The sequence below is a fragment of the Hylobates moloch genome, unplaced genomic scaffold (genome assembly GCF_009828535.3).
Source record: "Hylobates moloch isolate HMO894 unplaced genomic scaffold, HMol_V3 SCAFFOLD_17, whole genome shotgun sequence".
Taxonomy (NCBI): Eukaryota; Metazoa; Chordata; class Mammalia; order Primates; family Hylobatidae; genus Hylobates; species Hylobates moloch.
This window is the reverse complement of record NW_026652292.1, coordinates 83,851,011-83,877,741: the sequence shown is the minus strand read 5'-3', so window position 1 is coordinate 83,877,741 and position 26,731 is coordinate 83,851,011. Positions and strand designations below refer to the sequence as shown.

The 26,731-nt window shown below is 40.5% G+C and overlaps 1 protein-coding gene across 1 annotated transcript in view; it reads right to left on the bottom strand.

The window, feature by feature from the left end:
- Window positions 1–26,731, bottom strand: part of ZNF732 (zinc finger protein 732) — a 40,161-nt gene that overhangs the window by 4,833 nt on the left and 8,597 nt on the right. The window contains 2 exon segments of the mRNA XM_058430252.1: window positions 20,441–20,536; window positions 21,037–21,163. Of these exon segments, the coding sequence (XP_058286235.1) occupies window positions 20,441–20,536; window positions 21,037–21,163 (223 nt within the window).

The following is a 26,731-nucleotide window of genomic DNA, read 5'->3' as shown; positions in this document are numbered from 1 at the left end:
AGTTAGAATGGCTGTAATTAGAAAGACAAAAAAAAAAGTTGGTGAGAATGAATAGAAAAGGAAACACAGTTGGTGAAATTGTAAGTTAGTAGAGCCATTATAGAAAAAAAAACAAGTATCACAGGATGACATATATTCAAACAATCAACAAATGGTATTTTAACACTGTTTCTTTGACTCCTCACCTAGACAATAAACCAGGAACAACCACACACACAAAAAAAAAATTCAAATTGCTGGATCACATGTTCTATTTTTAATTTTTTAATTAAATGGGATTGCTTGGAACATATGTTAGTTCTATTTTGTTTGTAGCTAAAGAAAACAAAATCAGTATGTCAAAGAGAAATCTACACTCCCATGTTTATTAAAACACTATTTATGGCCAAGGTATTTAATCAATCCAAGTGTCCAAAACTTGGATGAATAAAGAAAATGTAGTATATATACACAACAAAATATTATTCAGCTACAAAAGAGAATACAATTTTGATATTTGCCACAAAATGAACCTGGAGGCCATTACGTTAAGTGAAATAAAACAGATACACTGAGACAAATACCAAAAGATCTTACCCATATGGGAAATCTAATATAAACATTTATGAGGAAGGCTTTATGCAACTAGTCTCGACAATCACTTTTTGAATACAACATCAAAGGCTGAGGAAAAAAAATATGGACATACACATGGTACCACATCACTGTATCCAAAATATCCCAAAAATATTCAAGGCAGGACTTTAAATACATATTTACACATGCATGTTAATTATTATTTACCAAAAATTCCTGGAAACAACACAAATGTCCCTTTAGAGATCAATATCAGACTTTTAAAATGTGACATATATACAATATTTTATTTTAAAACAGATATTCTGACACATCTTTGTGGAGGAAAAGTTAAATATTAAATTTGACTCAACTGAACGTGACATAAACAATGGTCACCAAATCCCAGAATGGGTTGTGTGAGCCCCTTGAGGTGTTCATCCAGCACTATTTCAAAGAAATTTCTATTTCAATCTATTCCTATATGTTAGTTATTGAAAAAACAATAGACAATCGCAAAAACAATTTGACCTTTTTGTGTTCCTTGAATCCAGTCACAAATGGCCCTCGTGACTGGGCCTCATGCCAAACAACTCATTACAAAAAGAGCTAGGGTCCCAGACCATGCCGAAGCTACATGAGACCTCTCTTCGTCTGTGCATGGATGGGTGGCGGACTCTGGAGCCCAGGCTGTTGCTTCCTGGTCTGGTAGTGAATCCTCCATAGACTGGTGAATGTAAATATATATATCTCCTTTCCCTTCTCCCCTTCCCATGCAATTTGCTTATTATATCATTTGCTTATATATCTGCCTTGCCATTTACATGGAATAAAGGTTGTTTACCCTTAAAGGTATTGTGTATGTGTCTTTTCTTCTCCCCTCACGCGTTTCCCACACAGGACAATCTTACAAAAACAAAGCCTGAGAACATTAAGTAAAATGAGATAGCGAAGAAAAAAAAACAGACATGGGGGCCGGGCGCCATGGCTCATGCCTGTAATCCCAGCACTTTGGGAGGCCGAGGTGGGTGGATCATGAGGTTAGGAGATTGAGACCATCCTGGCTAACACGGTGAAACCCTGTCTCTACTAAAAATACAAAAAAAAAAAAAAATTATCCAGGCGTGGTGGCGGGCGCCTGTAGTCCCAGCTACTCGGGGGGCTGAGGCAGGAGAATGGCGTGAACCTGGGAGGTGGGAGCTTGCAGTGAGCCAATATCACGCCACTGCACTCCAGCCTGGGCGACAGAGCAAGACTCCGTCTCAAAAAAAAAAAAAAGACATATAATTACACCAATAAGAATATAAAAATCAGTCAAAATTATAGAAATAGTAAGTAAAATGGTGTTCTTCAGGACCTGAAGAGAAAAAAATGGCAGTTTATTGTTTATAGGGTATTAAACTTTACTTTGATAAAATTAATCTAGAGATCCATTTCAAAATAATGTAAATGTACTTAACTCCACTAGGCTGTACACTTGAAAACCTTTAAGAAATGTTATGTTTTTCATCACAACTAAATATTTACATCTACCTAAAAAGGTTACATTTTTCAAAAATCATCTTCAAATAAAAAATGTTTCTCTCACAGAATAACACATAATCGAACAATAAATAGGTGGTAATTTTTTACTGTTTCTTTGACTACTCACCTATAAAAGAAAACAGTGATGACCACCAAAAAAAAATTTATAAACCAGGTAGGGGCGCTATTTACACAGGCAAACACCACATAGATAACTTTTATAGGCTATAGAAATGTCTGAATTATACATATATTTCAAATTGCTCCAAGTGAAACCCAGTGATTTTTATTTGAATTAAACCCTACATGGTCATAAAAGGTACAGAGTTGAAAATTACCATACAAATATGAGGATTAAAAACAAAAATAAATAATTGAGGAGAACCTACATGAAAAAAGACTCCCCAGTAAAATAGAGTTTGAAAACAAGAATAAAAAATTCAGACCTATATAGAATATAGATGTAGATGTACCATAAAAACAATCCTTTAAACAGCTACAGTTTTCAACTGTGACTATGTACTTATGAAGATCCAGCATTTTGAATCTTTGACATGCAATGTACAGCAGTAAGAAAAAAAAAAAAAAAACAGCCGGCCGCAGTGACTCACACCTGTAATCCCAGCACTTTGGGAGGCTGAGGCAGGTGGATCACGAGGTCAGGAGTTCGAGACCAACCTGACCATCTCTACTAAAAATACAAAACAAAAAAAATTAGCTGGGTGTGGTGGCGCATGCCTGTAATCGCACCTACTCAGGAGGCTGAGGCAGGAGAATTGCTTGAACCCAGGAGGCACAGGTTGCAGTGAGCTGAGATGGCGCCATTGCATTCTAGCCTGGGCAACAAGAGCAAAAAATTCTGCTGAAAAAAAAACAGCAGTTATGTCCTGAAAAAGGAAATTTATGGGAGCTTGGGAATCCATGTCAAGGGTTGTGAACCCAAGACTGAGGAGGGCTGTATTGAAAAGACATGCCCTTGCTTGAGTGGCATGCTTGCCCATCACAGTCCCAGCTACAGAATAAAATATGTCCAATTTTCATTGTAGACTTAGCTGCAGACCATTTTGTTTTGTGCCTTTAGAAGTTGGTTCTATCTACGATCTCTGAATTAGCCCCAAATCCACTCTTTGCACATGTTAGTCATGGTGTGGAAGAAATCCTGCCCAGACACCCACAGAGAGAAACATCCATCTGTGCCCCTGAATGTAGGCTTGCCAATAATTATTTGATGGTGGATCTTGATGTGGCACTATAAACTGGCTCCAAGTCCGTGCAAGCAAGTCCAGAAGAAGTTTTTCCTTACCTGGGGCCTGCCAAAAAGCACACCTATATGTGCCCCTGTAGGCATGCTGGCTGACTTTATTCCCACTGTGAATTGTGAAGCAGTCCTATAACCAAGCTCTGGTCTCTGTCATCTAGAGTCTGAAAGAAGTCCTACCCACCTAGAAATCCAGAGGGAGAAATACCATGAACCCAGAAAAAGACCTGAAGACTTTGGTCTCAGCTTTGTATCCCGAAGCGCCCTATGAATCAGTTTGACACCCTCTCAGCTGTGATCAAGGCTCAGTACTGCTCAACTAGGAACCTGTCCAATGACTAGGTTAGAGCATTTCCAAACACCTCACAAGAGCGAACAGCAGGAGCCACACCTGCTCACATTGATTATATCAGCACCTTAACCTGCAGATATAACTGGAGGGTTTTTTTCCCTCAGTGGCAGTCATATTGATCAACATCTTGAAGAAAGTTCAGTCTTCTCAGAAAATAGAATCCACAACTGTCTGATGCCCTGATGACAGGTCTGCCAAGCAGGAAATTCACTGCAAACCCAGTAGTAGTTATGTGACCTGGATTCCAAAGCACTTTATTGCAATCTCAGTGGAAATCTCATCAGCCCAGAAATCCAATAGGAGAATATATTTCCCTCCTCAAACTAGTCTATAATGACTGAAAGAGGTATTTACTCCTTCAGATGCAAGGACATCAAAACAAAGCTTCGCAAATTATGAAGGATCAGGCAAACCTAACAGCATGAAAGGAAACTAAAAATGCTCCAGGAACCACTAACAATAAAACACAGATCTAAAAAATGGCTAACAGAGAATTTAAAACAATTATCTTTAAAAATCTCGATAAGATGCAAAAGTACACAGATTATTAAATTTTTTGCAACAATGCATGAAGAAAACCAATTATAATAAAGAAAGATAAACCATTAAAAAAGAACCAAGGAGATATGCTGGAGCTGAAGTACACAATAGTAGAACTAAAATATTTAACAGAAAGCTTTAACAGGAGACTCAGTTATACAGAGGGGGAAAAATCAGCAAACTTAAAAGTCATTTGAAAGTTCCTAAATAGAAATTTTTTTTAAAAAGTGAGTAAAGCATGTAGCTTCAATAATTTGTTAATGGCATATAATATAAAAAGATGTAAGGTGTGACATAAATAGTGTGTTGAAAGGAGTAAAACTGTTTAATATTTTTATACATAGAAGTTAACTTTTGCTTGAGGCCAAGAGTTCAAAACCAGCCTGGTCAATATAGCATGACCCCGTCTCTAAAATAAATACATGAATAAAATAAAGATTTCAGAAAGCTATTTATTCTTTTTTTAAAAAGAAGCAGTTGGGCCTGATAGTGCATGCCTATAAACCTAGCACTTTGCGAGGCCAAGGCAGGTAGATTTCTTGAGCCCAGAAGTTCAAGACCAGCCTAAGCAACATGGCAAAACCCTGTCTCTACAAAAAATACCAAAAAAATTAGCTGGACATGGTGGCATATGCTTGTAATCCCAGCTACTCAGGAGGCTGAGATGGGAAAATTCTTTGATATTGGAGAGTTCAAGGCTGCACTGAGCTGTGAATCCACCACTGCACTACATCCTGGGAAACAAAGTAAGATCCTATGTGGGTAAAAAAGAAGTTAGATTGTTACCTTAAGCTAGACCTTTTAAACTGAAATATTTTATCTCCCTTGAAAATTACAAAAAAAAAAATGTTGAAGATACACACACACACAAAAGAAACTAAAGCATATAACAAGAAAAACAAAGCAAACTCAAACACCATACAAGGGAAGGCAGCATGAAAGAATTAAAAAATAGAAACTACTAAATGATCAGAAAACAATGAACAAAATGATAGTAATAAGTTCTTATCAATCAGTAATTCCCTTAAATATAAAAAATTTAGTTAGCCAATAAAATCACACTGCTATGGTTTGGGTGCCCCCTCCAAAATTCATGTTAAAATGTAACTACCATTGTGAGAAAATAAGTGAGGCCTTTAAGAAGTTATAAGGTCATGAGAGGATCAGTATCATTATTCCACGAGTGGGTTAGTCATCATGAGTGGGTCTATCATAAAAGCAAGCTCATGTTATGTGGAAGTTATGATTGTCATCAGATGGGAATGACATGCTCTTGGACTTCTCAGCATCCCAGATTGTGAGCTAAGTAAACTTCTATTCTTTATAAATTACCAACTGTAGGACATTCTGTTATTGATGCAAAAAATAAACTAAAACACTCGTGAAATGTCTGAATAGATTTAAAAAATCAACAACGTGCTGTGCACAAATGACTTACTTTAGATTTAAGGAAATACATAGGGTAGTGGTTCAAGGATGAAAAAAAATATTCCATGCCAGTAATAACTAAAAGGGTGTAGAAGTGGCTATATTTACATCAGACAAAATAGACTTCTAAAAAAAAATCTGCCACAAAAAAAAACTTCATGATATAGTGATAAGAGGCTAATCTGTCAAAAGAATATAACAACTAAAAATATATATGTACCCAATATTAGAGCACATAAATATATAAAAATATATTAAAAGAACCGGAGAAACAGAAAAACATAATACTAGGGGACCATATTGCCCTACTTAATACATCATTCAGACAGAAAGTTAGTAAGAAAACAATTGCTTGCATAGCACTATAAAACAACTGCACCAAACAGACATATATATAACATTTCATCCAAAGGAATAATTTATATTCTTCTCAAACACACATGGAACATTCTCTAGGATACATCATAAATCTGGCCCAAAACAAACACAAACAGGTCTTTTTATTTTTTAAAAGACTGAAATCATATCAAGTTGTTTGTGTTTTTTTAGTTTTTTTGAGACGGAGTCTCGCTCTGTCGCCCAGGCTGGAGTGCAGTGCAGTGGCGTGATCTCGGCTCACTGCAAGCTCCACCTCCCAGGTTCATGACATTCTCTTGCCTCAGCCTCCCTAGTAGCTGGGACTACAGGTGCCCCCCACCACACCTGGCTAATTTTTTTGTATTTTTAGTAAAGACGGGGTTTCACTGTGTTAGCCAGGATGGTCTCGATCTCCTGACCTCGTGATCCACCCACCTCAGCCTCCCAAATTGCTGAGATTATAGGCATGAGCCACCGAGCCCAGCCTGAAATCATATCATTTTTAAATTACAATTTTAGAAATGAGAAATCAATAGCAGAGTGAACATTACAAATATGTGTATATTAGACAACATGCTTCTGAACGACTGATGGGTCAAAGAAGAAAAAGAAAAGAAAAATCAAAAAGTATCTTGAGACAAATGAAAATAGAAACAGGACATATCAAAAGTGGAATGTAACCAAAGCAGTTCTAAGACACAATTTTATAGTAATATATTTTTATATTAAAAAAGATCTCAAACACTGTAACTTTAATTCTTAAATAACTTGAAAAAGAGCAATCTCAATGTTAGGATAATAAAGAAAATAGTAAAAAATAGAATAGAAACAAATTAGAGACTTAGAAGACAACAAACACTGGGTGCCGTGGCTCATGCCTGTAATCTCAGCTCTTTGGGAGGCTGAGGTAGGCCAGATCACGAGATCAGGCAATCGAGACCAGCCTGGCCAACATGGTGAAACCAAGTCTCTACTAAAAACACAAAAATTCACTGGGCGTGGTGGCGGGCACTTGTAATCCCAGCTACTCGGGAGGCTGAGGCAGAAGAATCACTTGAACCTAGGAGGCGGAGATTGTGGTAAGCCAAGATCGCACCACTGCACTCCAGCCTGAGCCACAGAGTGAAACTCTGTCTCAAAAAAAAAAAAAAAAAAAAAAAAGAACAAACAAAAAGCAAAAAAGATAAAAGGTAGAGAAGGAATTTACATATAAAAGTGTTCTAAGTCAAATATTTTAAGAAAAGGAAGGAGTAAATACTTTTCCTTTTTTCCAGCTGGAGGATTAAGCCTGTTTCTATTTTACATTTATATTTACAATAAACACATCCAACAATTTTGCCTTGAACTCATGGACATCTGATTTCCAGGAGGGCCTGGATTTAGGCACCTGCAGGGTGACCTGAGGCATACTATGTTCACAGGAAAGTGTTTGTGAGGGAAAAAAAAATGCAGAATAAGAAAAGATGTTATCAAGAACCCAAGAGTGAGGGTCAGTGCACAGTTGCAGAAAGGACTGGTTACTGCTATAGATACTGGCCCAGGCAGGCAGCTCTGACTTAGGAATGTGTTTGTGCAGGGAGATAAGATGGTCAGGTGATCCAGAAGCCTAGGCTACTGGAGGAAACAGGTTACTGGTGCAGATTCAAGATCTGAGAGGTAGAAAGAACCCATGAGTCTTCTGGGCACTTATGTGGCCTATTAGTGGAAAACTCTAGAAGCAGAGGTGCTCTCAGCACAATTCCTGAGAATGAAGCTTTGTCATGGGACAAGTGTGGCCACACCATTGCCTAGGTGCATGTCTGTGAATGTGCAGAAATCACTTTATAGCAAAAGGGGTCAGAACTCCTTCCCTTTGAGTCCTCAGTCCCCTCTCACCCCCGGAGGTTACCTAGAATCACAAGACAATTCACAGTGTGACAGCTTCTGTGCAAAATTTTAAACTCTCCATTCTCCAACAGACCCACGGTCTCACTCCAACTAAGGCTGCTGTGATACCTTTATGTGTTTTTGAGACAATGTCTCACTTTGTCACCCAGGCTAGAGTACAGTGGCACAATCTCAGCTCATGCCAGACTTGACCTCCCAGGGTTCAAGCGATCCTTCTGCCTCAGCCCCCAAGTAGCTGGAACTACAGGTGCATGCCACCATGCCCAGCTAATGTTTATCTATTTTTTGGTAGAGATGCGATTTCACCATATTGCCTAGGCATGGTGCAACCAGGAGCAACTCCCAACTCTATGCTTCTACCTCAGGAGAGAAAGAAATGTGGGGTATGTGTCCACATTTCTGGTTTTTGGGGAACTGTGCGAAGATGAGTTTTATCTCCCCTGACAAAAAGTGCTGAAGGAAATGGTGGTATACTTTAAATTGCAGCAGCTATGTATATTGAGCATTAATATAAGAAGCAATCCTAAAATTTCATCATAATTAAAGAGACCAGAAGTGCTCAAGAATTGTCAAAAAGAGAAACATCAGAAGCATCATACATCATGACTTTAAAAACTTATGAAGCTAGTTATTGAAATAGTTTATAACTAGATTAAAAAAAGACAATGCCAGTGAACAGAATAGAGCATGTAAATAATCCCTTCCATGTATTATCAAATGAAGAGTAATGTACACATCCATATTCATTGTAGCATTATTACAAAAGTGAAAAAATTTTCTTAATAAAGACAATTTTGAATATACAAATAATTAAATATTATTCAGCTTCTTAAAAGCAGAAAAGTTTTTCTATATCCACGAGGATACATTTTTAAGACTTTATTTATGTGGAGGAAGCCAGGCACAAAAAGACAAGTGCTATGTAATTCCACTTATGTAAGACACCTAAAGTAGTTAAATGCTTAGAAACAGACTAAACTGTGACAGGGGTTAACTGGAGAAGAAAATGAGTAGTTGTTGTTTAATGGACAACCTGTTAGAATGCAAAACAACTCTTTTTTTAACTTTATTTTAGGATACGGGTATATGTGCAAGTTTGTTATACAGGTAAACTTGTGTCATGAAGGTATGTTGTACAGATTATTTGTCATCAAGGTATTCAGCCTGGTATGCATTAAAGATTGAATTATACAAATACATCCTTTCAGATCACATGGAATAAAACTAGAAATCGGCCAGGCTCCGTGGTTCACGCCTGTAATCCCAGCACTTTGGGAGGCCAAGGCGGGCGGATCACGAGGTCAGGAGATCGAGACCATCCTGGCTAACATCCTGGTGAAACCATCTCTACTAAAAATACGAAAATTAGCTGGGCGTGGTGGTGCACACCTGTAGTCCCAGCTACTCAGGAGGCTGAGGCAGGAGAATGGTGTGAACCCAGGAAGCAGAGCTTGCAGTGAGCCGAGATGGTGCCACTGCACTCCAGCCTGGGTGACAGAGCAAGACTCCGTCTCAAAACAAAACAAGAAATCAAAAGCAGAAGCAAAACTGTCAAATCCAAAAATATGTGAAACTTAACATACTTTTTTTTTTTTAAAACGGAGTTTTGCTCTTGTTGCCCAGGCTGTAGTGCAATGGCGTGATCTCAGCTCACTGCAGCCTCCGCCCCTTGGGTTGAGGTGATTCTCCTGCCTCAGCCTCCCGAGTGGCTGGGATCAGAGGTGTGTGTCATCACGTCCAGCTAATTTTTGTATTTTTAGTAGAGACGGGGTTTCACCATGTTGACCAGGGTAGTCTCGAACTCCTGACCTCTGGTGATCCACCTGCCTCGGACTCCCAAAGTGCTAGGATTACAGGCATTAGCCATCACACCTGGCCAACACACTCTTGAACATACTCTTCATGATGTCAGGAGATTTAATATTGTTAAATGACAATACTACCCAGTGATATTCAAATTCAATGTAATCCTGATGAAAACACAAACGATACTGTTTGAAAAATATATATTTTTTTGAGATGGAGTCTCACTCTGTCACCCCAGGCTGGAGTGCAGTGGCAAAATCTTGGCTCACTGCAAGCTCTGCCTCCCGGTTTCATGCCATTCTCCTGCCTCAGCCTCCTGCCTTCGGATATACTTTGGATATTTTGAATAGGTACTCAGAAGTAGAATTACTGGCTCATATAATAACTTCATTTTTAGTTTTTGGAGGAATCTCCATACATTTTTTTCAAGTGGTTACATCACTTCCCCACCAACAGTGCACAAGAGTTTCAATTTCTCTACATTCTTTACAACATTTTTGCTTTATATTGGCCATCCTAATTAATGCACAATAATAACCTCATTGTGGTTTTGCTTACATTATTCTAAAAATTAAATACATATAACAATTATTGAGAAAATTTCTAATCTCTGGAGGAACATTTTCATCTCTTTATTTGTTAATCATGTTATTCTTTGTTGATTTTTTGGAATTGTTTATTCTGAATGTTAACTTTTGTCAAATATGTAATTTTTAATTTTTTTTTGCTTTTGTGCTTCTTAGGTGGGACTCTTACTGTTTATGTTAATGTGCAGAGATAAATTTAATGTAGTCTTATTTTTCTGTGGTTTTAAGTTTGTTGCTCATGTGCTTGATGTTATATGTAAGAAAACATTGCTGAGACCAATGTCATAATCTTTATTCCTATAGTTTCTAAAAATTGTAGAGTTATAATTCTTACATTTCAATATTTAACTCACCCAAGATAGTTTTTGTACATGGTTCGGGGGAAGGATCCAACCTCAATTTTTCCCATGTGGATACAGAGTATTCCAACACCATTTATTAAAGAGACTGTCTTTTTCTTATTGTATGGTTATAGCAACCTGTTGAAGATCATTTGAGCATATACATGATGCCTTGTTTTTGAGTTCTCTGTTCTGTTCTATCATCTATTTGTTTTCCAGCAAGTACCTCACTGTTTTTATTTATGTAGCTTTGTATTCTGTTCTAAAACCAAGAAGTGTTGTGCCTCTAGCTTAGCTCTTATTTTCTAAGATTGTTTGGGCCATGATGGTCCTTGAAATTCTATGTAAATGTAAGAATTTTTAAAAATATTTTTTCAAAAAGTAGGCTGGGTGCAGTGGCTCATGTCTGTAATCCCAGCACTTTGGGAGGCTGAGGTGGGCAGATCACGAGGTCAGGAGATCAAGACCATCCTGGCTAATATGGTGAAACCCTGTTACATCCATATAACAGGGTTTTGAAACCAAAAAGCATCCATGTTATTGCAACAATATTCACTGTATTAGTTTATCCTCGTATTGCTATAAATACCTGACCCTGGATAACTTATTTTTTAAAAAGAGGTTTAATTGGCTCATGGATCTGCAGGCTGTACAGGAGGCATAGCAGCTTCTGTTTCTCAGGAGGCCCCAAAAAGCTTCCAATCATGGCAGGAAGCCAAGCAAGAGTGAGTCATCTCACATGGTAGGGGCAGGAGCAAGAGTGTGGAAGAAGCTGCTCTTAGAAAATGAGATCTCTTTAGTTATTAAAAGAAAACTGCAGAACTCCTCATTGGTTTTCCTTTACCTAATGATTTCTGTGAAGTGGGACTTGGGTAGTAGGAAGAAGGAATTAGACACTCTACCTGCCACCCTGCATGTGTGTGCACTCGCACACATGCTGTCTACATGTAATCCACTTCTTTTACTTTCCTTTGAAACTGGTAAGGTTAAAATAGGGGAGAAATCCTACATGTTGCAATGATACCTTTTTGGAAAATTTAAGAAATCAAACTCTCCAGGCTCTCCATCTTGATTTATGCTTGAATTGTTATGTGCCATATTTGCTTTGAACTCTGATTACCAGAAGTTTACTAAAATGTTGAAGAATTCACTTTCATCTGCTTTCTAGATTTTGTACATCTCAGTTCATAAAGCAAAGCTTGTTGATAGCATAGTTTTCTAAATGCTGCAGATTTGCAGCCATTACCACTACAAAGAATTTTGAATGAGGGATTTTTTTCTTTGTTAAAATAGTTCGTGTTTCTGTAGAAATTTCACTTTTAGATTGAACTGCAATGGATAATCTATCAAAAAGAAAAAGAAAGAAAATAATATTTCAGGAGTAATCATTCACTATGGCAAAGACAGTACCAAAGGGGATGGTGCTAAACGATTCATGAGAAGCCAACCCTATAATCCAATCACCTCCCATCAGGCCCCACCTACATTAGGGCTTACAATTTGATGTGAGATTTGAATGGGGACACAGATCCAAACCATATTTACAAAAGCCAAAACATCAAAAAACTCAAACATCCTTCAACAGTTGAATAATTTAAAAGGATGTGGCTTACACATACAATGAAAAATTATTTAGACTCATGAAAAATCTTCTCAGATGCTACAATATGGATAAATCTTAAAGCCATTATTTTAAGTGAAATAAAACACTAACGAAGTGACAGTGTATGATTCTGAGAGGTGACAGTGTGCTGGCAGTCCTCACAGCCCTCGCTTGCTCTCAGCGCCTCCTCTGCCTGGGCTCCCACTTTGGCGGCACTTGAGGAGTCCTTCAGCCCACCACTGCACTATGGGAGCCCCTTTCTGGGCTGGCCAAGGCGGGAGCCGGCTCCCTCAGCTTGCAGGGAGGTGTGGAGGGAGAGGCGTGAGCAGGAACCGGGGCTGTGTGCGGCGCTTGCGGGCCGGCTGGAGTTCTGGGTGGGCGTGCGCTTGGTGGGCCCCCCCACTCGGAGCAGCCGGCCAGCACTGCCGGCCCTGGGCAGTTAGGGGCTTAGTACCCAGGCCAGCAGCTGCAGAGAGTGTACTGGGTCCTCCAGCAGTGCCGACCCACCGGCACTGCGCTCGATTTCTCACCAGACCTTAGCTGCCTTCCCGCGGGGCAGGGCTCAGGACCTGCAGCCCTCCATGCCTGAGCCTCCCACCCTCTCCATGAGCTCCTGTGCGGCCCGAGCCTCCCCAACGAGCGCCACCCCCTGCTCCACAGCGCCCAGTCCCATCAACCACCCAAGGGCTGAGGAGTGTGAGCACGCGGCGCAGGACTGGCGGGCAGCTCCACCTGCAGCCCCAGTGCGGGATCCACTGGGTGAAGCCAGCTGGGCTCCTGAGTCTGGTGGAGATGTGGAGAACCTTTGTGTCTAGCTCAGGGATTGTAAACACACCAATCAGCACACTGTGTCTAGCTCGAGGTTTGTGGATGCACCAATCGACACTCTGTGTCTGGCTGCTCTGGTGGGGCCCTGGAGAACCTTTGTGTCGATACTCTGTATCTAACTGATCTGATGGGGACGTGGAGGACTTTTATGTCTAGCTCACGGATGGTAAACGCACCAACCAGCGCCCTGTCAAAATAGACCACTCTGCTCTATCAATCAGCAGGACGTGGGTGGGCCAGATAAGCGAATAAAAGCAGGCTGCCCGACCCAGCAGTGGCAACACGCTTGGCTCCCCTTCCACACTGTGGAAGCTTTGTTCTTTCACTCTTTGCAATAATTCTAGCTACTGCTCACTCTTTGGGTCCACACTGCTTTTATGAGCTGTAACACTCACCGCGAAGGTCTGCAGTTTCACTCCTGAAGCCAGCAAGACCACAAGCCCACCGGGAGGAACGTACAACTCCAGACGCGCCACCTTAAGAGCTGTAACACTCACCACGAAGGTCTGCAGCTTCACTCCTGAAGCCAGCGAGACCATGAGCCCACCGGGAGGAATGAACAACTCCAGACGCGCCGCCTTAAGAGTTGTAACACTCCCTGCGAAGGTCTGCAGCTTCACTCCTGAAGCCAGTGAGACCACGAACCCACCAGAAGGAAGAAACTCCGAACACATCCGAACATCAGAAGGAACAAACTCCCGACACGCCGCCTTTAAGAACTGTAACACTCACCGCGAGGGTCCGCGGCTTCATTCTTGAAGTCAGTGACACCAAGAACCCACAAATTCTGGACACAATTCCACTTATATAAGGTATTTTACGTAGTAAACTCCTAGAAAACGTAAGTAGAAAATTGCTTGCCTATAGTTAGGGTTGTGAAACCTCAGTGGAGTCAAAGATCAAGGGGGGTTATTTGGAAAAAGCAGGTCCTCACCAGGTGGCCAACTCAAGAGCCCATAGACATGGCTACAGACAAGGAAATTATGCACGCAGCTTGGTCTTACTGAGGATTCCAAAACAGTTCTGTAACCTCTCTCAAATTCAATCTCAGCTATAGTCCAGAAGTGGTCCTTCCCATCAAGAGACCTGCAGTAAGACACAGCCAGCCATGGCCCTGGAGGCAGGCCTGCAGATCCTGGCCTCAGCTGTGGTCCCTGAAGCAGCCCTGTGACTCAGTTCTAGCCATATGTAGTCACAGTCTGTGGCCATTCGTACACATTCAGAGGCTCACAGAAAGACCTGTAAAAACTGTTCCCAGGTAGTCAGCAGAAGCCAAACCCATTCATACACCTGATATTTGGGCCATCATATACAGACAAACTTCAAAACCCTAGCCTACAGCCTGCCATATAGATTAATGTCTTCAAGGAAATCTAATCTTTCCAGGGCCCAGAAAGAATCCATAACTGTCCAAATCTCTGGTAACACAACCATCAAAGGCAGAACGCACAGCAGACCCAGCAGCACCCTTGTGACCCAGCAAACTGATACCTTCTCTGCAAACCCAGAGGTAATCTCATCAGCCTGGGGACCCAACAAAAGGAGATGTTTACCTGCCAAAAAATAGATTATAGAAACTGTAAATCATTGTTAAATCCTTAAAAAATATACAGACACAGGGCTGCTTCAGGGACCACAGCTGAGGCTCAGATCTACAAGCATGCCTCCAGGACCACAGCTTCTATCTTAACACGTTACCAAATGTATCAGAACAATTAGGCAAGGAAAAGGAGAACAAAGCTCTCCTGCTTGCAAAAGAAGTAAAAATGTTACTGTTTGTAGATAATATGATCATGCATATATATGAAACACTAGAGTAGAATAACAAAAACTGAACTAATAAAGGCACTCATTAAGGTATCAGGATACATAATCAACATACAAATATTTGTGGGTAGTTTCTTGGTTTGTGTTTATAAGGCAGGCTCTCACTACAAGGCCCAGGCCCATCTCAAACGCCTGTGCTCAAGTGATCCACATGCCTTGGCTTCTGAAAGTGCTGGGATTACAAAAAGGAACCAATATACCTGGCCCAACATACAAATATTTGTTTCATTTCCATAAAGTAACAAAATTTCCAAAAAAAAAGAAAAAATTCAATTTGCAATACTATAAAAATAAGAAATTCGAAATAAATTTAACCAATGAAATAAAAAATTTACACACTAAATACAAGATACAAAATCTAGTGTATAACAATAAATTTAGACACTAAATAATGACAGAAACTGAAGCAGACACAAATAAATAAAACCAGATTCCATTAAGATAACAGATATTGTCAAAATATATTTTGAAAGTGATTTGTAGATTCAAATGTGATCCCTATCATAATTGTAGTGGCCTTTTTCACAGTAATAGTAAACACAATTGTAAAATTTAAGTGTAACCTTAAACAATTTTAAATAACCTAAGCCATCTTGAGAAAGAACAAAGCAAGGGGCATCATACTCTCTAATTTTAAACTTTATTTAAAGGTTATAGTAAGCAAAAGAGTATGGTATGTGCATAAATACAGATATAAAAAAAACGATGGAACAGAATAGCCCAGAAACAAATCCATGCATACAAGGTCAACTAATTTTGGCAAGGGAACCAAGAACATACGATGCAGAAATTACACTCTTGTCAATACGTGGTGCCAGAAAAACTGGATATCTACAAGCTAAAGAATAAAAGTAGATCATTTTCTTACACCATACCCCAAAATTAACTCAAAATGAAACACTTAAATGTAAGATAAAAAACCTTAGAATTCCTGAAGAACATATATGGAAAAGCCCTGTTGATACTGGCCTTGGCAATAACTTTTTTGATATGCCATGAAAAGCACAGCAACAAAAGAAAACACAAGTGAGATTGTATCAAAGTAAACTGCTTCTGCACAGCAAAGGAAAAGAAAACAAAATTTCTAAAAACCCCACAGGATATAAATATTTGCAAGTGATATATCTGATAAAAAATTTGGGAGGCCAAGGCGGGCAGATCACCTGAGGTCAGGAGTTCGAGACCAGCCTGACCAACATGAAGAAACCCCGTCTCTATTAAAAATACAAAATTGCCGGGTGCAGTGGCTCACGCTTGTAATCCCAGCACTTTGGGAGGCCGAGGCGGGCGGATCACGAGGTTAGGAGATCGAGGCCATCCTGGCTAACATGGTGAAACCCTGTCTCTAGTAAAAAATACAAAAAATTAGCCAGGCGTGGTGGCGGGCACCTGTAGTCCCAGCTACTCGGGCGGCTGAGGCAGGAGAATGGCGTGAACCCGGGAGGCGGAGCTTGCAGTGAGCCGAGATTGCGCCACTGCACTCCAGCCTGGGTGACAGAGCAAGACTCCGTCTCAAAAAATAAATAAATAAAATAAAAAATAAATAAATAAAAATAAAAATACAAAATTAGCTGGGCATGGTGGGGCATGCCTGTAATCTCAGCTATTTGGGAGGCTGAGGCAGAAGAATCACTTGATCCCGGGAGGCTGAGGTTGCAGTGAGCTGAGATCGCGCCACTGCACTCCAGCCTAGGCAACAAGAGCGAAACTCTGTCTCAAAAAAAAAAAAAGTTAATATCCATATCCAAAATGTATAAGAAACTTCTACAGTTCAAAGCAAAACAATAATGATGATAAGCCATTCAAAAATAGGCAAAAGGGGCCGGACGCGGTGGCTCAGGCCTGTAATCCCAGCAATTTGGGAGGCCAAGGCAGGGGGATCACGACGTCAGGAGATCGAGACCATCCTGGCTAACACAGTGAAACCCCGTCTCTACTAAAAATACAAAAAATTAGCCGGGTGTGGTGGCGGGCGCCTGTAGTCCCAGCTACTCTGGAGGCTGAGGCAGGAGAATGGCGTGAACCCGGGAGGCGGAGCTTGCAGTGAACCGAGATCGGGCCACTGCTCTCCAGCCTGGGAGGCAGAGCGAGACTCTGTCTCAAAAAAAAAAATAAAATAGGCAAAAGGTTAGATTTTTTTTCCCCCCAAAGAAGACATACATACAAGTTAAGTGCTATACGCTCTTGGTGAGATGTAAATTGATAAAGTCATCATAAAAAACAATAAAAAGGCCGGGAGCAGTAGCTCACGCCTGTAATCCCAGCACTTTGGGAGGCTCAGGTGGGAGCTCAGGAGATCGAGACCATCCTGGCTAACATGGTGAAACCCTGTCTCTACTAAACATGCAAAAAAAAAAAAAAAAATTAGCCGGGCGTGGTGACGGGCGCCTGTAGTCCCAGCTACTCAGGAGGCTGAGGCAGGAGAACGGCATGAACCCAGGTGGCGGAGGTTGCAATGAGCCGAGATCGCGCCACTGCACTCCAGCCTGGGCCACAGAGAGAGACTCCATCTCAAAAAAAAAAAAAAAACAGTAAAAATAAAAATGGAAATATTATATAATCCAGCAATACCACTTCTGGGTACACTACCAAAGGAAATTAAGTTAGCACCTTGAAGAAATATCTTCAGCCCCATGCTCACTGTAGTATATTTACAATAGCCAAAATATGATGTGTGTGTGTATATATACACACACACACACACACATCATATTTTGGCCTAGCTTCCTTCTTGACCTTGGTCCCCTGGCCTGTGTCCTCTCCTTCATTCACTGTCACCTACCTGGGTGTTTGGCTACTGTCTCATGTATCTTCACTTTGTAGGGCTCCTTTCTTTGCTCCAGATAGATAACCAGGTCTGGGTTAGAGATAGCAACACCTGTTTTATTTTTAAAAATTAACAAGCTACTGTTAGGGATTCTCCAATTACCTACCTAATACTATACTAAGCAGAAAAGAGAAATTATGGAAGATCCTAGATAATTAATCCAAAAATTGTTTCCTGACAGAATTTTTAGAATATTTAAGTATTTTAAATCTGTGGGTTCTAAGTTCCACTACCAAGTACTACTAAATCATACACACACACACACAGACACACACACACACACACACAGTAGACTACTATTCAGCCATAAAAGAAAAGGAAATCTAGCCATTTACAACATGGATAGACCTGGAGGAAATGATGCTAAATGAAATCAGCCAAACACAGAGAGACAAAGAAACTGCTTCTTCTCACTTAGACGGGGAATCTGAAAATGTAAACTCATAAAAGCAGAAAGTAGAATGGTGGTTGTTGGTGCCTAAGGGTGGGACCATGAGGAGATGTTGTTCAAAGAGTACAAATTTTTAGTTATAAATTGAGTAAGTCTGAGAAATCTAATGTGCAATAGCATTTGATTAGCAAAACAGCATTGTGTTTATAGTTATTAATACTATAATGTATGCTTACAATTTGCTACAACAATAGGCCTTAAGTGTTCTTACTACCAAAAAAATGGTTAGCTATGTGAGGTAATAGATGTGTTTATCAACTTTACTGTATTTTACGATAAAATATATGCATATCAAATTATTACAAAATATGTGCATATCATTACATTGTAAATATTAAATATAGTTATACTATTTTTATTTATCAGAAAAATCCATATCACACAAACACAGATGTACAGTAAGTACTCAATGTAAAAAACAGGTTCTTGAAAACTGCAACTATAAGGCCGGGCGCGGTGGCTCACGCTTGTAATCCCAGCACTTTGGGAGGCCGAGGCGGGCGGATCACGAGGTCAGGAGATCGAGACCACGGTGAAATCCCGTCTCTACTAAAAATGCAAAAAATTAGCCGGGCGTGGTGGCGGGCGCCTGTAGTCCCAGCTACTCGGAGAGGCTGAGGCAGGAGAATGGCGGGAACCCGGGAGGCGGAGCTTGCAGTGAGCCAAGATCGCGCCACTGCACTCCAGCCTGGGCCACAGAGCGAGACTCCGTCTCAAAAAAAAAAAACAACAACAAAACTGCAACTATAAATGAAGCAATGTTGCTATATACCAAACATAACTCTTGTTCACATCAATTAAACTCTGGTAAAATTAGTTTTGTTTTTGTTTTTGTTTTTCTTTTTGGAGACAGAGTTTTGCTCACGTGGTCTAGACTGGAGTGCAATGGCGCAATCTCAGCTCAATGCAACTCCCGCCTCCCAGATTCAAGTGATTCTCCCGCCTCAGCCTCCCGAGTAGCTGGATTACAGGCACCCGCCACCATGCCCAGCTAACTTTTTGTATTTTTAGCAGAGATGGGGTTTTGCCGTGTTGGCCAGGCTGGTCTCGAATTCCTAACCTCGTGATCCACCCACCTTGGCCTCCCAAAGTGCTGGGATTACAGGTGTGAGCCACTGTGCCCGGCACTAAAATTCGCTTTCTAAAATGATATATTGCTGCACTTAGTTTCCAAGAATCTATCAACAATGTTAAGAATTTATTATACACATATATAACTTATTTAGGTGTGTGTGAGAGACACACATTTTTATATAGCTATAGATACATCTCAATGACAGAATCTCAGGCTTCCTACTAAATAAGACAAAATTATAATAGTTATTAAGAAATAAGGTAATGATTGAGTGCTTAATATTACCAATGTTCTAAGCTGGCTAATGACATAGTACATTTAAGAAATCTAGAAGGTGAGTAAACACTTTAATCCAGTGGGGGCCAAACCTTTGAATGAGAGGGCTTTTTTGCTTATCCAAGGTGGTGGATATCACAAAACTTATTCACGAACCTTTTCTTTAAGCTCATCAGCTATCATTAGTATTAATGTATTTTACGTGTGGCTCAAGACAATTCTTCCAGTGTGGCCCAAGGAAGCCAAAAGGTTGGAAACCTGTGCTTTAAACTATATTATAATTTGAAAATTTGCACATATAGAGTTTAAATCACAAATCTCAGTTTATACTAAAACAATAACATTCTGAAGTAACATTATATTTTTTCATATTTAGGAAAATGCTTATTGTTCTGATAAAATTGCTGAGTAACAATTTTTGAAGAATTATATTTGCAACCTCTATAGGATTAAAAATCACTAAGCAGAAAAGATGCAACATCTGTCCCTGGTGTTCCTGGGATTTCTGAACCAAATTCCAATATGTCCACTATTCACCTTACACATTTTAGACATGATACAAAAAGAATATTTGAAAAAAATACATTGACATAAAGCTCCTCAATATACACATATTCCTATGTCTCCAAATGCAATGGAAGAGCAGTCAGATTATGCAGCCCCTAATGAATGATAAAGTGGACATTGGCTCTCCCTGTAAACTTGAAGGAAGATCACTAAAGAAAAAAGAGAATTCTTAGAAGATTTAACAGCATGGGACAGAAGATGCCCCTATTCATGAATATGAGAAAAAAATGCAGCCTTTTCAGAAATTATTTTCACTGGAGCAGAGCTTCCCAAACTACATTTTAAGGCCTAGCTTCCTTCTTGACCTTGGTCCCCTGGCCTGTGTCCTCTCCTTCATTCACTGTCACCTACCTGGGTGTTTGGCTACTGTCTCATGTATCTTCACTTTGTAGGGCTCCTTTCTTTGCTCCAGATAGATGACCAGGTCTGGGTTAGAGATAGCAACACCTGTTTTATTTTAAAAAATTAACAAGCTACTGTTAGGGATTCTCCAATTACCTACCTAATACTATACTAAGCAGAAAAGAGAAATTATGGAAGATCCTAGATAATTAATCCAAAAATTGTTTCCTGACAGAATTTTTAGAATATTTAAGTATTTTAAATCTGTGAGTTCTAGGTTCCACTACCAAGTACTACTGAATCAAAATAAGCGGTGCAAATTGTATCTTAAGATGTGGGAAACAATATTTTATGTCATTGAATTTGGAGAATTACCACTAACCTAAAATGGAGGACACAAATTAGCTCCAGAAAAGAGAAGGTTTACGTAAAGATAAAACATCTTAATATTCTTTTTTTACACCAGCAAACTCCTAAGAGTTTCTTGAAGAAAGAAACTGAAATTAATTCACACAAAGCAGAAGCTCCCAAGAGACATTCTACAAAAATAGAAAATAAAACTCTCTGAGGGAGTATTAGGAATTATGTATTGAAGTTATCCTCACCCAGGGAGACCAGGTTCCTGTAGTTCTCCAACATCACATCTCTATACAAACTCTGCTGGGCAGAGTCCAGGCATTTCCACTCTTCTGGAGAGAATTCTATGGCCACATCCCTGAATGTTAAGAGTTCCTGAAAATACAAATGTATCAAGGGACAAAGTTCTTAATTTGACTACAGGTGAAATGTGTTAAGAGAACTAGTTCTGACATGTGACTGACTGGGATTATCTAATAAAACAACTTTCAATGCAGTAATGTTCTCTAAAGTATTCTATAGCTCTGCGGAAAAAGGAAGGCATTCCAACAGTTTCTGTTCCTGCAATAAAAATAATGGGCTACACTGACCTGCCCCTACCAAAACCAAGCAGAATAGGCCCTGTGATCTCCTGGAACTCACCTCTCATGAAAGTATCTGGAATGCCTCACGCTTGACCTTGGCCTCGCTGTAATATGCGAGGAATTTAATTTAAAAATCAGCAATGTTTCCACCCAGAACAACAGACAGGATCTGTGGGGAGGGCACAGGTGATGATTTATCTTCAAATTGTCCGTGTGATCCTACTGGAAGACTGGGCTGAGAGTCACTTAGCTAAGCACTGCCTCTCAAGCTTCAATGTGCATAACAATTATTTGATATTCTAGGCCTCACTGTAACAAAATTTTGCAGGTTTGAAAAGAGTTCATGAATTAGCTTCTTACAGCAAGTCTTCTGTTAATGCTGATGTTCCTCCACCTAGACACATTATAGTACCACTTGGCTAGAGAAAGCAGGCACAGCATAGAGTCCCCTTACCCCAACACCCTTATCACAACACAAATACTTTTCATCCCAAGACAAGACCACAAATCATCATCCTGAAGCACAGCATTCTCTGCAGGCCGTTTAAAGTTTACAGAGGCTGGAGACGGTGTCAGTGTCTGAGTAAGTCTGCATTTGAAAAACAACATGTGGTCCAGGCACGGTGGCTCATGCCTATAATCCCAGCACTTTGGGAGGCCGTGGTGGGGGGATCACAAGGTCAGGAGTTTGAGATCAGCCTGGCCAATATGGTGAAACCCCGTCTCTACTAAAAATACAACAATTAACCGGGCATAGTGGCATGCGCCTGTAATCCCAGCTACTCAGGAGGCTGAGGCAGAAGAGTCACTTGAATCCGCGATCTGGAGGTTGCAGTGAGCCGAGATCACGCCACTGCACTCCATCCACCTGGGCGACAGTGAGACTCCATCTCAAAAAAAAAAAAAAAAAGAAAAGAAAAAGGAAAAAAAAAAGAAAAACAACATGTGCGCCTGCATTAATGTGATATTTATGGAGCATGTACTATGTGCTCAGGAGTATGTCACAGAGCACTGTGCTGAGACACTCACATTATGTGTTAATTCTTACGACATCCTGGGAGGTGGGCACTAAGTGTTCGATACTTCCCAGGATTTAAATACAGGGCCCAGAATTACCATTTCCTTTCTATTTTCCTACAATTGATTTGTTTTTTAAAGGTATAGAATAACCAGTCAATATAAATAGATCACAAAGAAACAAAAGATGTATTAAATGCAATTCAGAGGAATTTATTTTTGTGTTGTATTTAAGATTTGTAAAAAAAAAAACCCACTGAAACTGCAGGGATGGAGAACAGGTTGCTGGATGAGATGTCTCTAGAAACACTGGTTTTAATTTTATAAAAAAGAATTTAAGGCCCAAAAGTATATTGCTTTTCTGCTTTTGTGTTTCAGGAAATTGGGAGCACCAGCTCTGGAGAGGCAGTAGGAGTAGCCACCCCAAACTTTGATCTCCTCTAAGCAGTTCTGAGAGATTTCAGTGCAGGGTCAGACCTGGACAAGGTTCAGCAGAGGGTGGATCTGGGCAGGGTTAGGACAGAGAGTGGGTCCTAGACTTCTGTTCTCTATGCCGCTAAGTTTTTTCAGTTTTGTCTTTTCTAAGCCTGCCCAAGAGAAATTTGATTCCCAGATTTTATGAAGTTTTAATCTATTTTAGCCACTTCTCTGTGTCTTTAATAACATACAAGGAATTTAACCAAATCCCTTACGTTTCTCTAGCGCAATTATATTAGAAGCTAAATATTTATTCTTAGCAAGGTAAAAACAATACTAACAATAACAACTTCTCTTCTGTCAATGAATAGTCATTCAGGTGGTGGCATCAAAACTCACAAAACAACAAAAGGGAAGTAACCCAAATGAAGCTTAAGTGTCCTGTACAGTTTCCGTCTTTGTACTGAACACATGATGCTGAATTCAACCATTTATTCATGTGCTCCAGACTGCAAGTTCCTTGAGGGTAGGGACCATGACTGCTTCACCCCTTTTTCTAATGGACCATATGAAATAGAAGCAATTAGCTTACGGATTAGTTTGAGTCTCCAGGTCTCACTTTTCACCAAAAAAAAAAAAAAAAAAAAAACTAGAAAACTGGAGCAACTCTTATTTGGGTACAAACCAAGGAGATTCTGTGAGGGGAGAAACAAACCCTGAATGAGTCATTTCTCTTCCTCTAAAATAGGAGAATTAGACCTTGCTGTCAGACTGACCCCACTCTGCACAGGACATCCTCAGATGTCTCGAATACAGATGCTGGTGAGTGTCCCCAGTGACCTTGGGCTGATATCCCCATAGTGATCCAGGCAGGAGAGATTCAGGCTCAATTAGTGGGATGCAAACAGAAAATGAAACAGCCCTGGTGAAGTTGCAGATCCTGGATCCAGATGTGATAGCCCCTGTCCCTGATCAGCTAACTCTGAGGCAAGGGGAAGGACAAAACTACTCTACTCCAGTAACAGTTTACGGGGAGGCATAATTGTGACTTTGGCTCTGAATATTTTGTGGTCCTGAACTCCCACTGCTAAGGTGCTTTTTTACACTTAACAGATTCTGTCACAGGATTCTTCTGTTCACACCAGAAGCCTCCCACACAACTGTATCAGGTCACTGGACAAGATCTGGAAAACTCAAAAAGCTCCGCCTATGTTGACCTCTCATGATACAGAAAATGTCTTCTATGAGTTTTCTGTTATGTCTTCAGCCCAAAGTCTGGTCCTGTCTTGTGAATCCTAGGCAGAGGTCAGCTTTTATGTGCATATTCTAGGCGGGATCAATGTGCCTCAGCATTCTTAGGGGTTACAGCAAGCAGAGTAAAACCAGAGGAAAGATTCTCTCATGGAGGCTCCTTCAACACATTCTAAAGAATATTTTGACCTAAAAAGAAAAACCTGGGGTAAACACAAGTAGAGAGTTTATTTGGGCCAAAACTTGAAGATGCAACACTGGAATATAAAGGTGCCCTGAATATACACTCCAATTAGAAGCAGTTACGAGTATATATACACACACACACACACACACACACACATATATATATATATATATATATATTTTTTTTTTTTAAGAGACAGAGTTTCACTCTTGTTGCCCAGGCTGGAGTCTGGAGTGCAATGGCACGATATCAGCTGACCGCAACCTCTGGCTCCTGGATTCAAATGATTCTCCGGCCTCAGCCTCCCAAGTAGCTGGGATTGCAGGCATGCGCCACCACGCCAGCTAATTTTTTTTTTTTTTTTAAAGTAGTGATGGGGTTTCACCATGTTGGCCAGTCTGGTCTCAAACTCCGGACCTCAGGTGATCCGCCCACCTCGGCCTCCCAAAGTGCTAGGATTATAGGCGTGAGCCACTGTGCCCAGCTGACAAGTATATTTTTAAAGGCAAAAAGGAAGGTAGAGAGGGAACTGATAGAAAGTTGTCAGAAATTCTTATTGGCTTATAGAAGTAAGTGGTTAGTGACTGGCTATATACATTAAAATATAAGGTGTGGGTTATAGTGTCAAGTATGAATTAGGTTAATTTATAGCCATTTGTGGCCAGGCATGGTGGCTCACACCGGTAAGTAATCCCAGCACTTTGGGAGGCCGAGGCAGAGGGATCAAGAGGTCAGGAGATCGAGACCATCCTGGCTAACATGGTGAAACCCCATCTCAACTAAAAAATACAAAAAATTAGCCACGCGTGGTGGTGGGTTAGTCCCAGCTACTCAGGAGGCTGAGACAGGAGAATCACTTGAACTCAGGGGGCGGAGGTTGCAGTGAGGTGAGATCGCACCACTGCACTCCAGCCTGGGCGATAGAGTGAGACTCCATCTCAAAAAAAAAAAAAAAAAGAAAAAATTATAGCCATTTGTGGCAATAGCACACAATTCCAAAAGACAAATAGTTCAAAGAGGGGAACAGTACATGACTGTGGTCTCATTTTAACACATCACTGGGTCTGATCATTAAAATAACTTGTATTTCTCAGATAAAAGTTCTGTCCTTCTCTCAAATCCCAGGACATAAATTCAGAATTTGGAACTGCACATTTAAGACTTGGAGGGCTGGTAAGCTATGCACATTTGTGGGCATTTGGGCAAAGGCAGAAGGGAGTTGAAGTTCTCAGGTTTACCCTAGAAGAAAACCTAGGCAATATCATTCAGGACATAGGCATGGGCAAGGAATTCATGTCTAAAACACCAAAAGCAATGGCAACAAAAGCCAAAATTGACAAATAGGGTCTTTTATTTTTTTTTTTTTTGAGACGGAGTCTCGCTCTGTCACCCAGGCTGGAGTGCAGTGGCGCAATCTCGGCTCACTGCAAGCTCCACCTCCCGGGTTCACGCCATTCTCCTGCCTCAGCCTCTCCGAGTAGCTGGAACTACAGGCGCCCGCCACCACGCCCGGCTAGTTTTTTGTATTTTTTAGTAGAGACGGCGTTTCACCGTGGTCTCGATCTCCTGACCTCGTGATCCGCCCTCCTCGGCCTCCCAAAGTGCGGGGATTACAAGCGTGAGCCACCGCGCCCGGCCGACAAATGGGATCTAATTAAACTAAAGAGCTTCTGCACAGCAAAAGAAACTACCTTCAGAGTGAACAGGCAACCTACAGAATGGGAGAAAATTTTTGCATCTGCTCATCTGACAAACGGCTAATATCCAGAATCTACAAAGAATTCAAACAAATTTACAAGAAAAAAAACAACCTCATCAACAAGTGGGCAAAGGATATGAACAGACACTTCTCAAAAGACATTTAGGCAGCCAACAGACACATGAAAAAATGCTCATCATCACTGGCCATCAGAGAAATGCAAATCAAAACCACAGTGAGATACCATCTCACACCAGTTAGAATGGTGATCATTAAAAAGTCAGGAAACAACAGGTGCTGGAGAGGATGTGGAGAAATAGGAACACTTTTACACTGTTGGTGGGACTGTAAACTAGTTCAACCATTGTGGAAGACAGTGTGGCAATTCCTCAGGGATCTAGAACTAGAAATACCATTTGACCCAGCCATCCCATTACTGGGTGTATATCCAAAGGATTATAAATCGTGCTGCTATAAAGACACATCCACATGTATGTTTACTACAGCACTATTCACAATAGCAAAGACTTGGAACCAACCCAAATGTCCAACAATGACAGACTGGATTAAGAAAATGTGGCACATATACACCATGGAATACTGTGCAGCCATAAAAAATAATGAGTCCGTGTTCTTTGTAGGGACATGGATGAAGCTGGAAACCATCATTCTCAGCAAACTATCGCAAGGACAAAAAACCAAACACCACATGTTCTCACTCATAGGTAGGAATTGAACAAGGAGAACACTTGGACACAGGAAGGGGAACATCACACACAGGGGCCTGT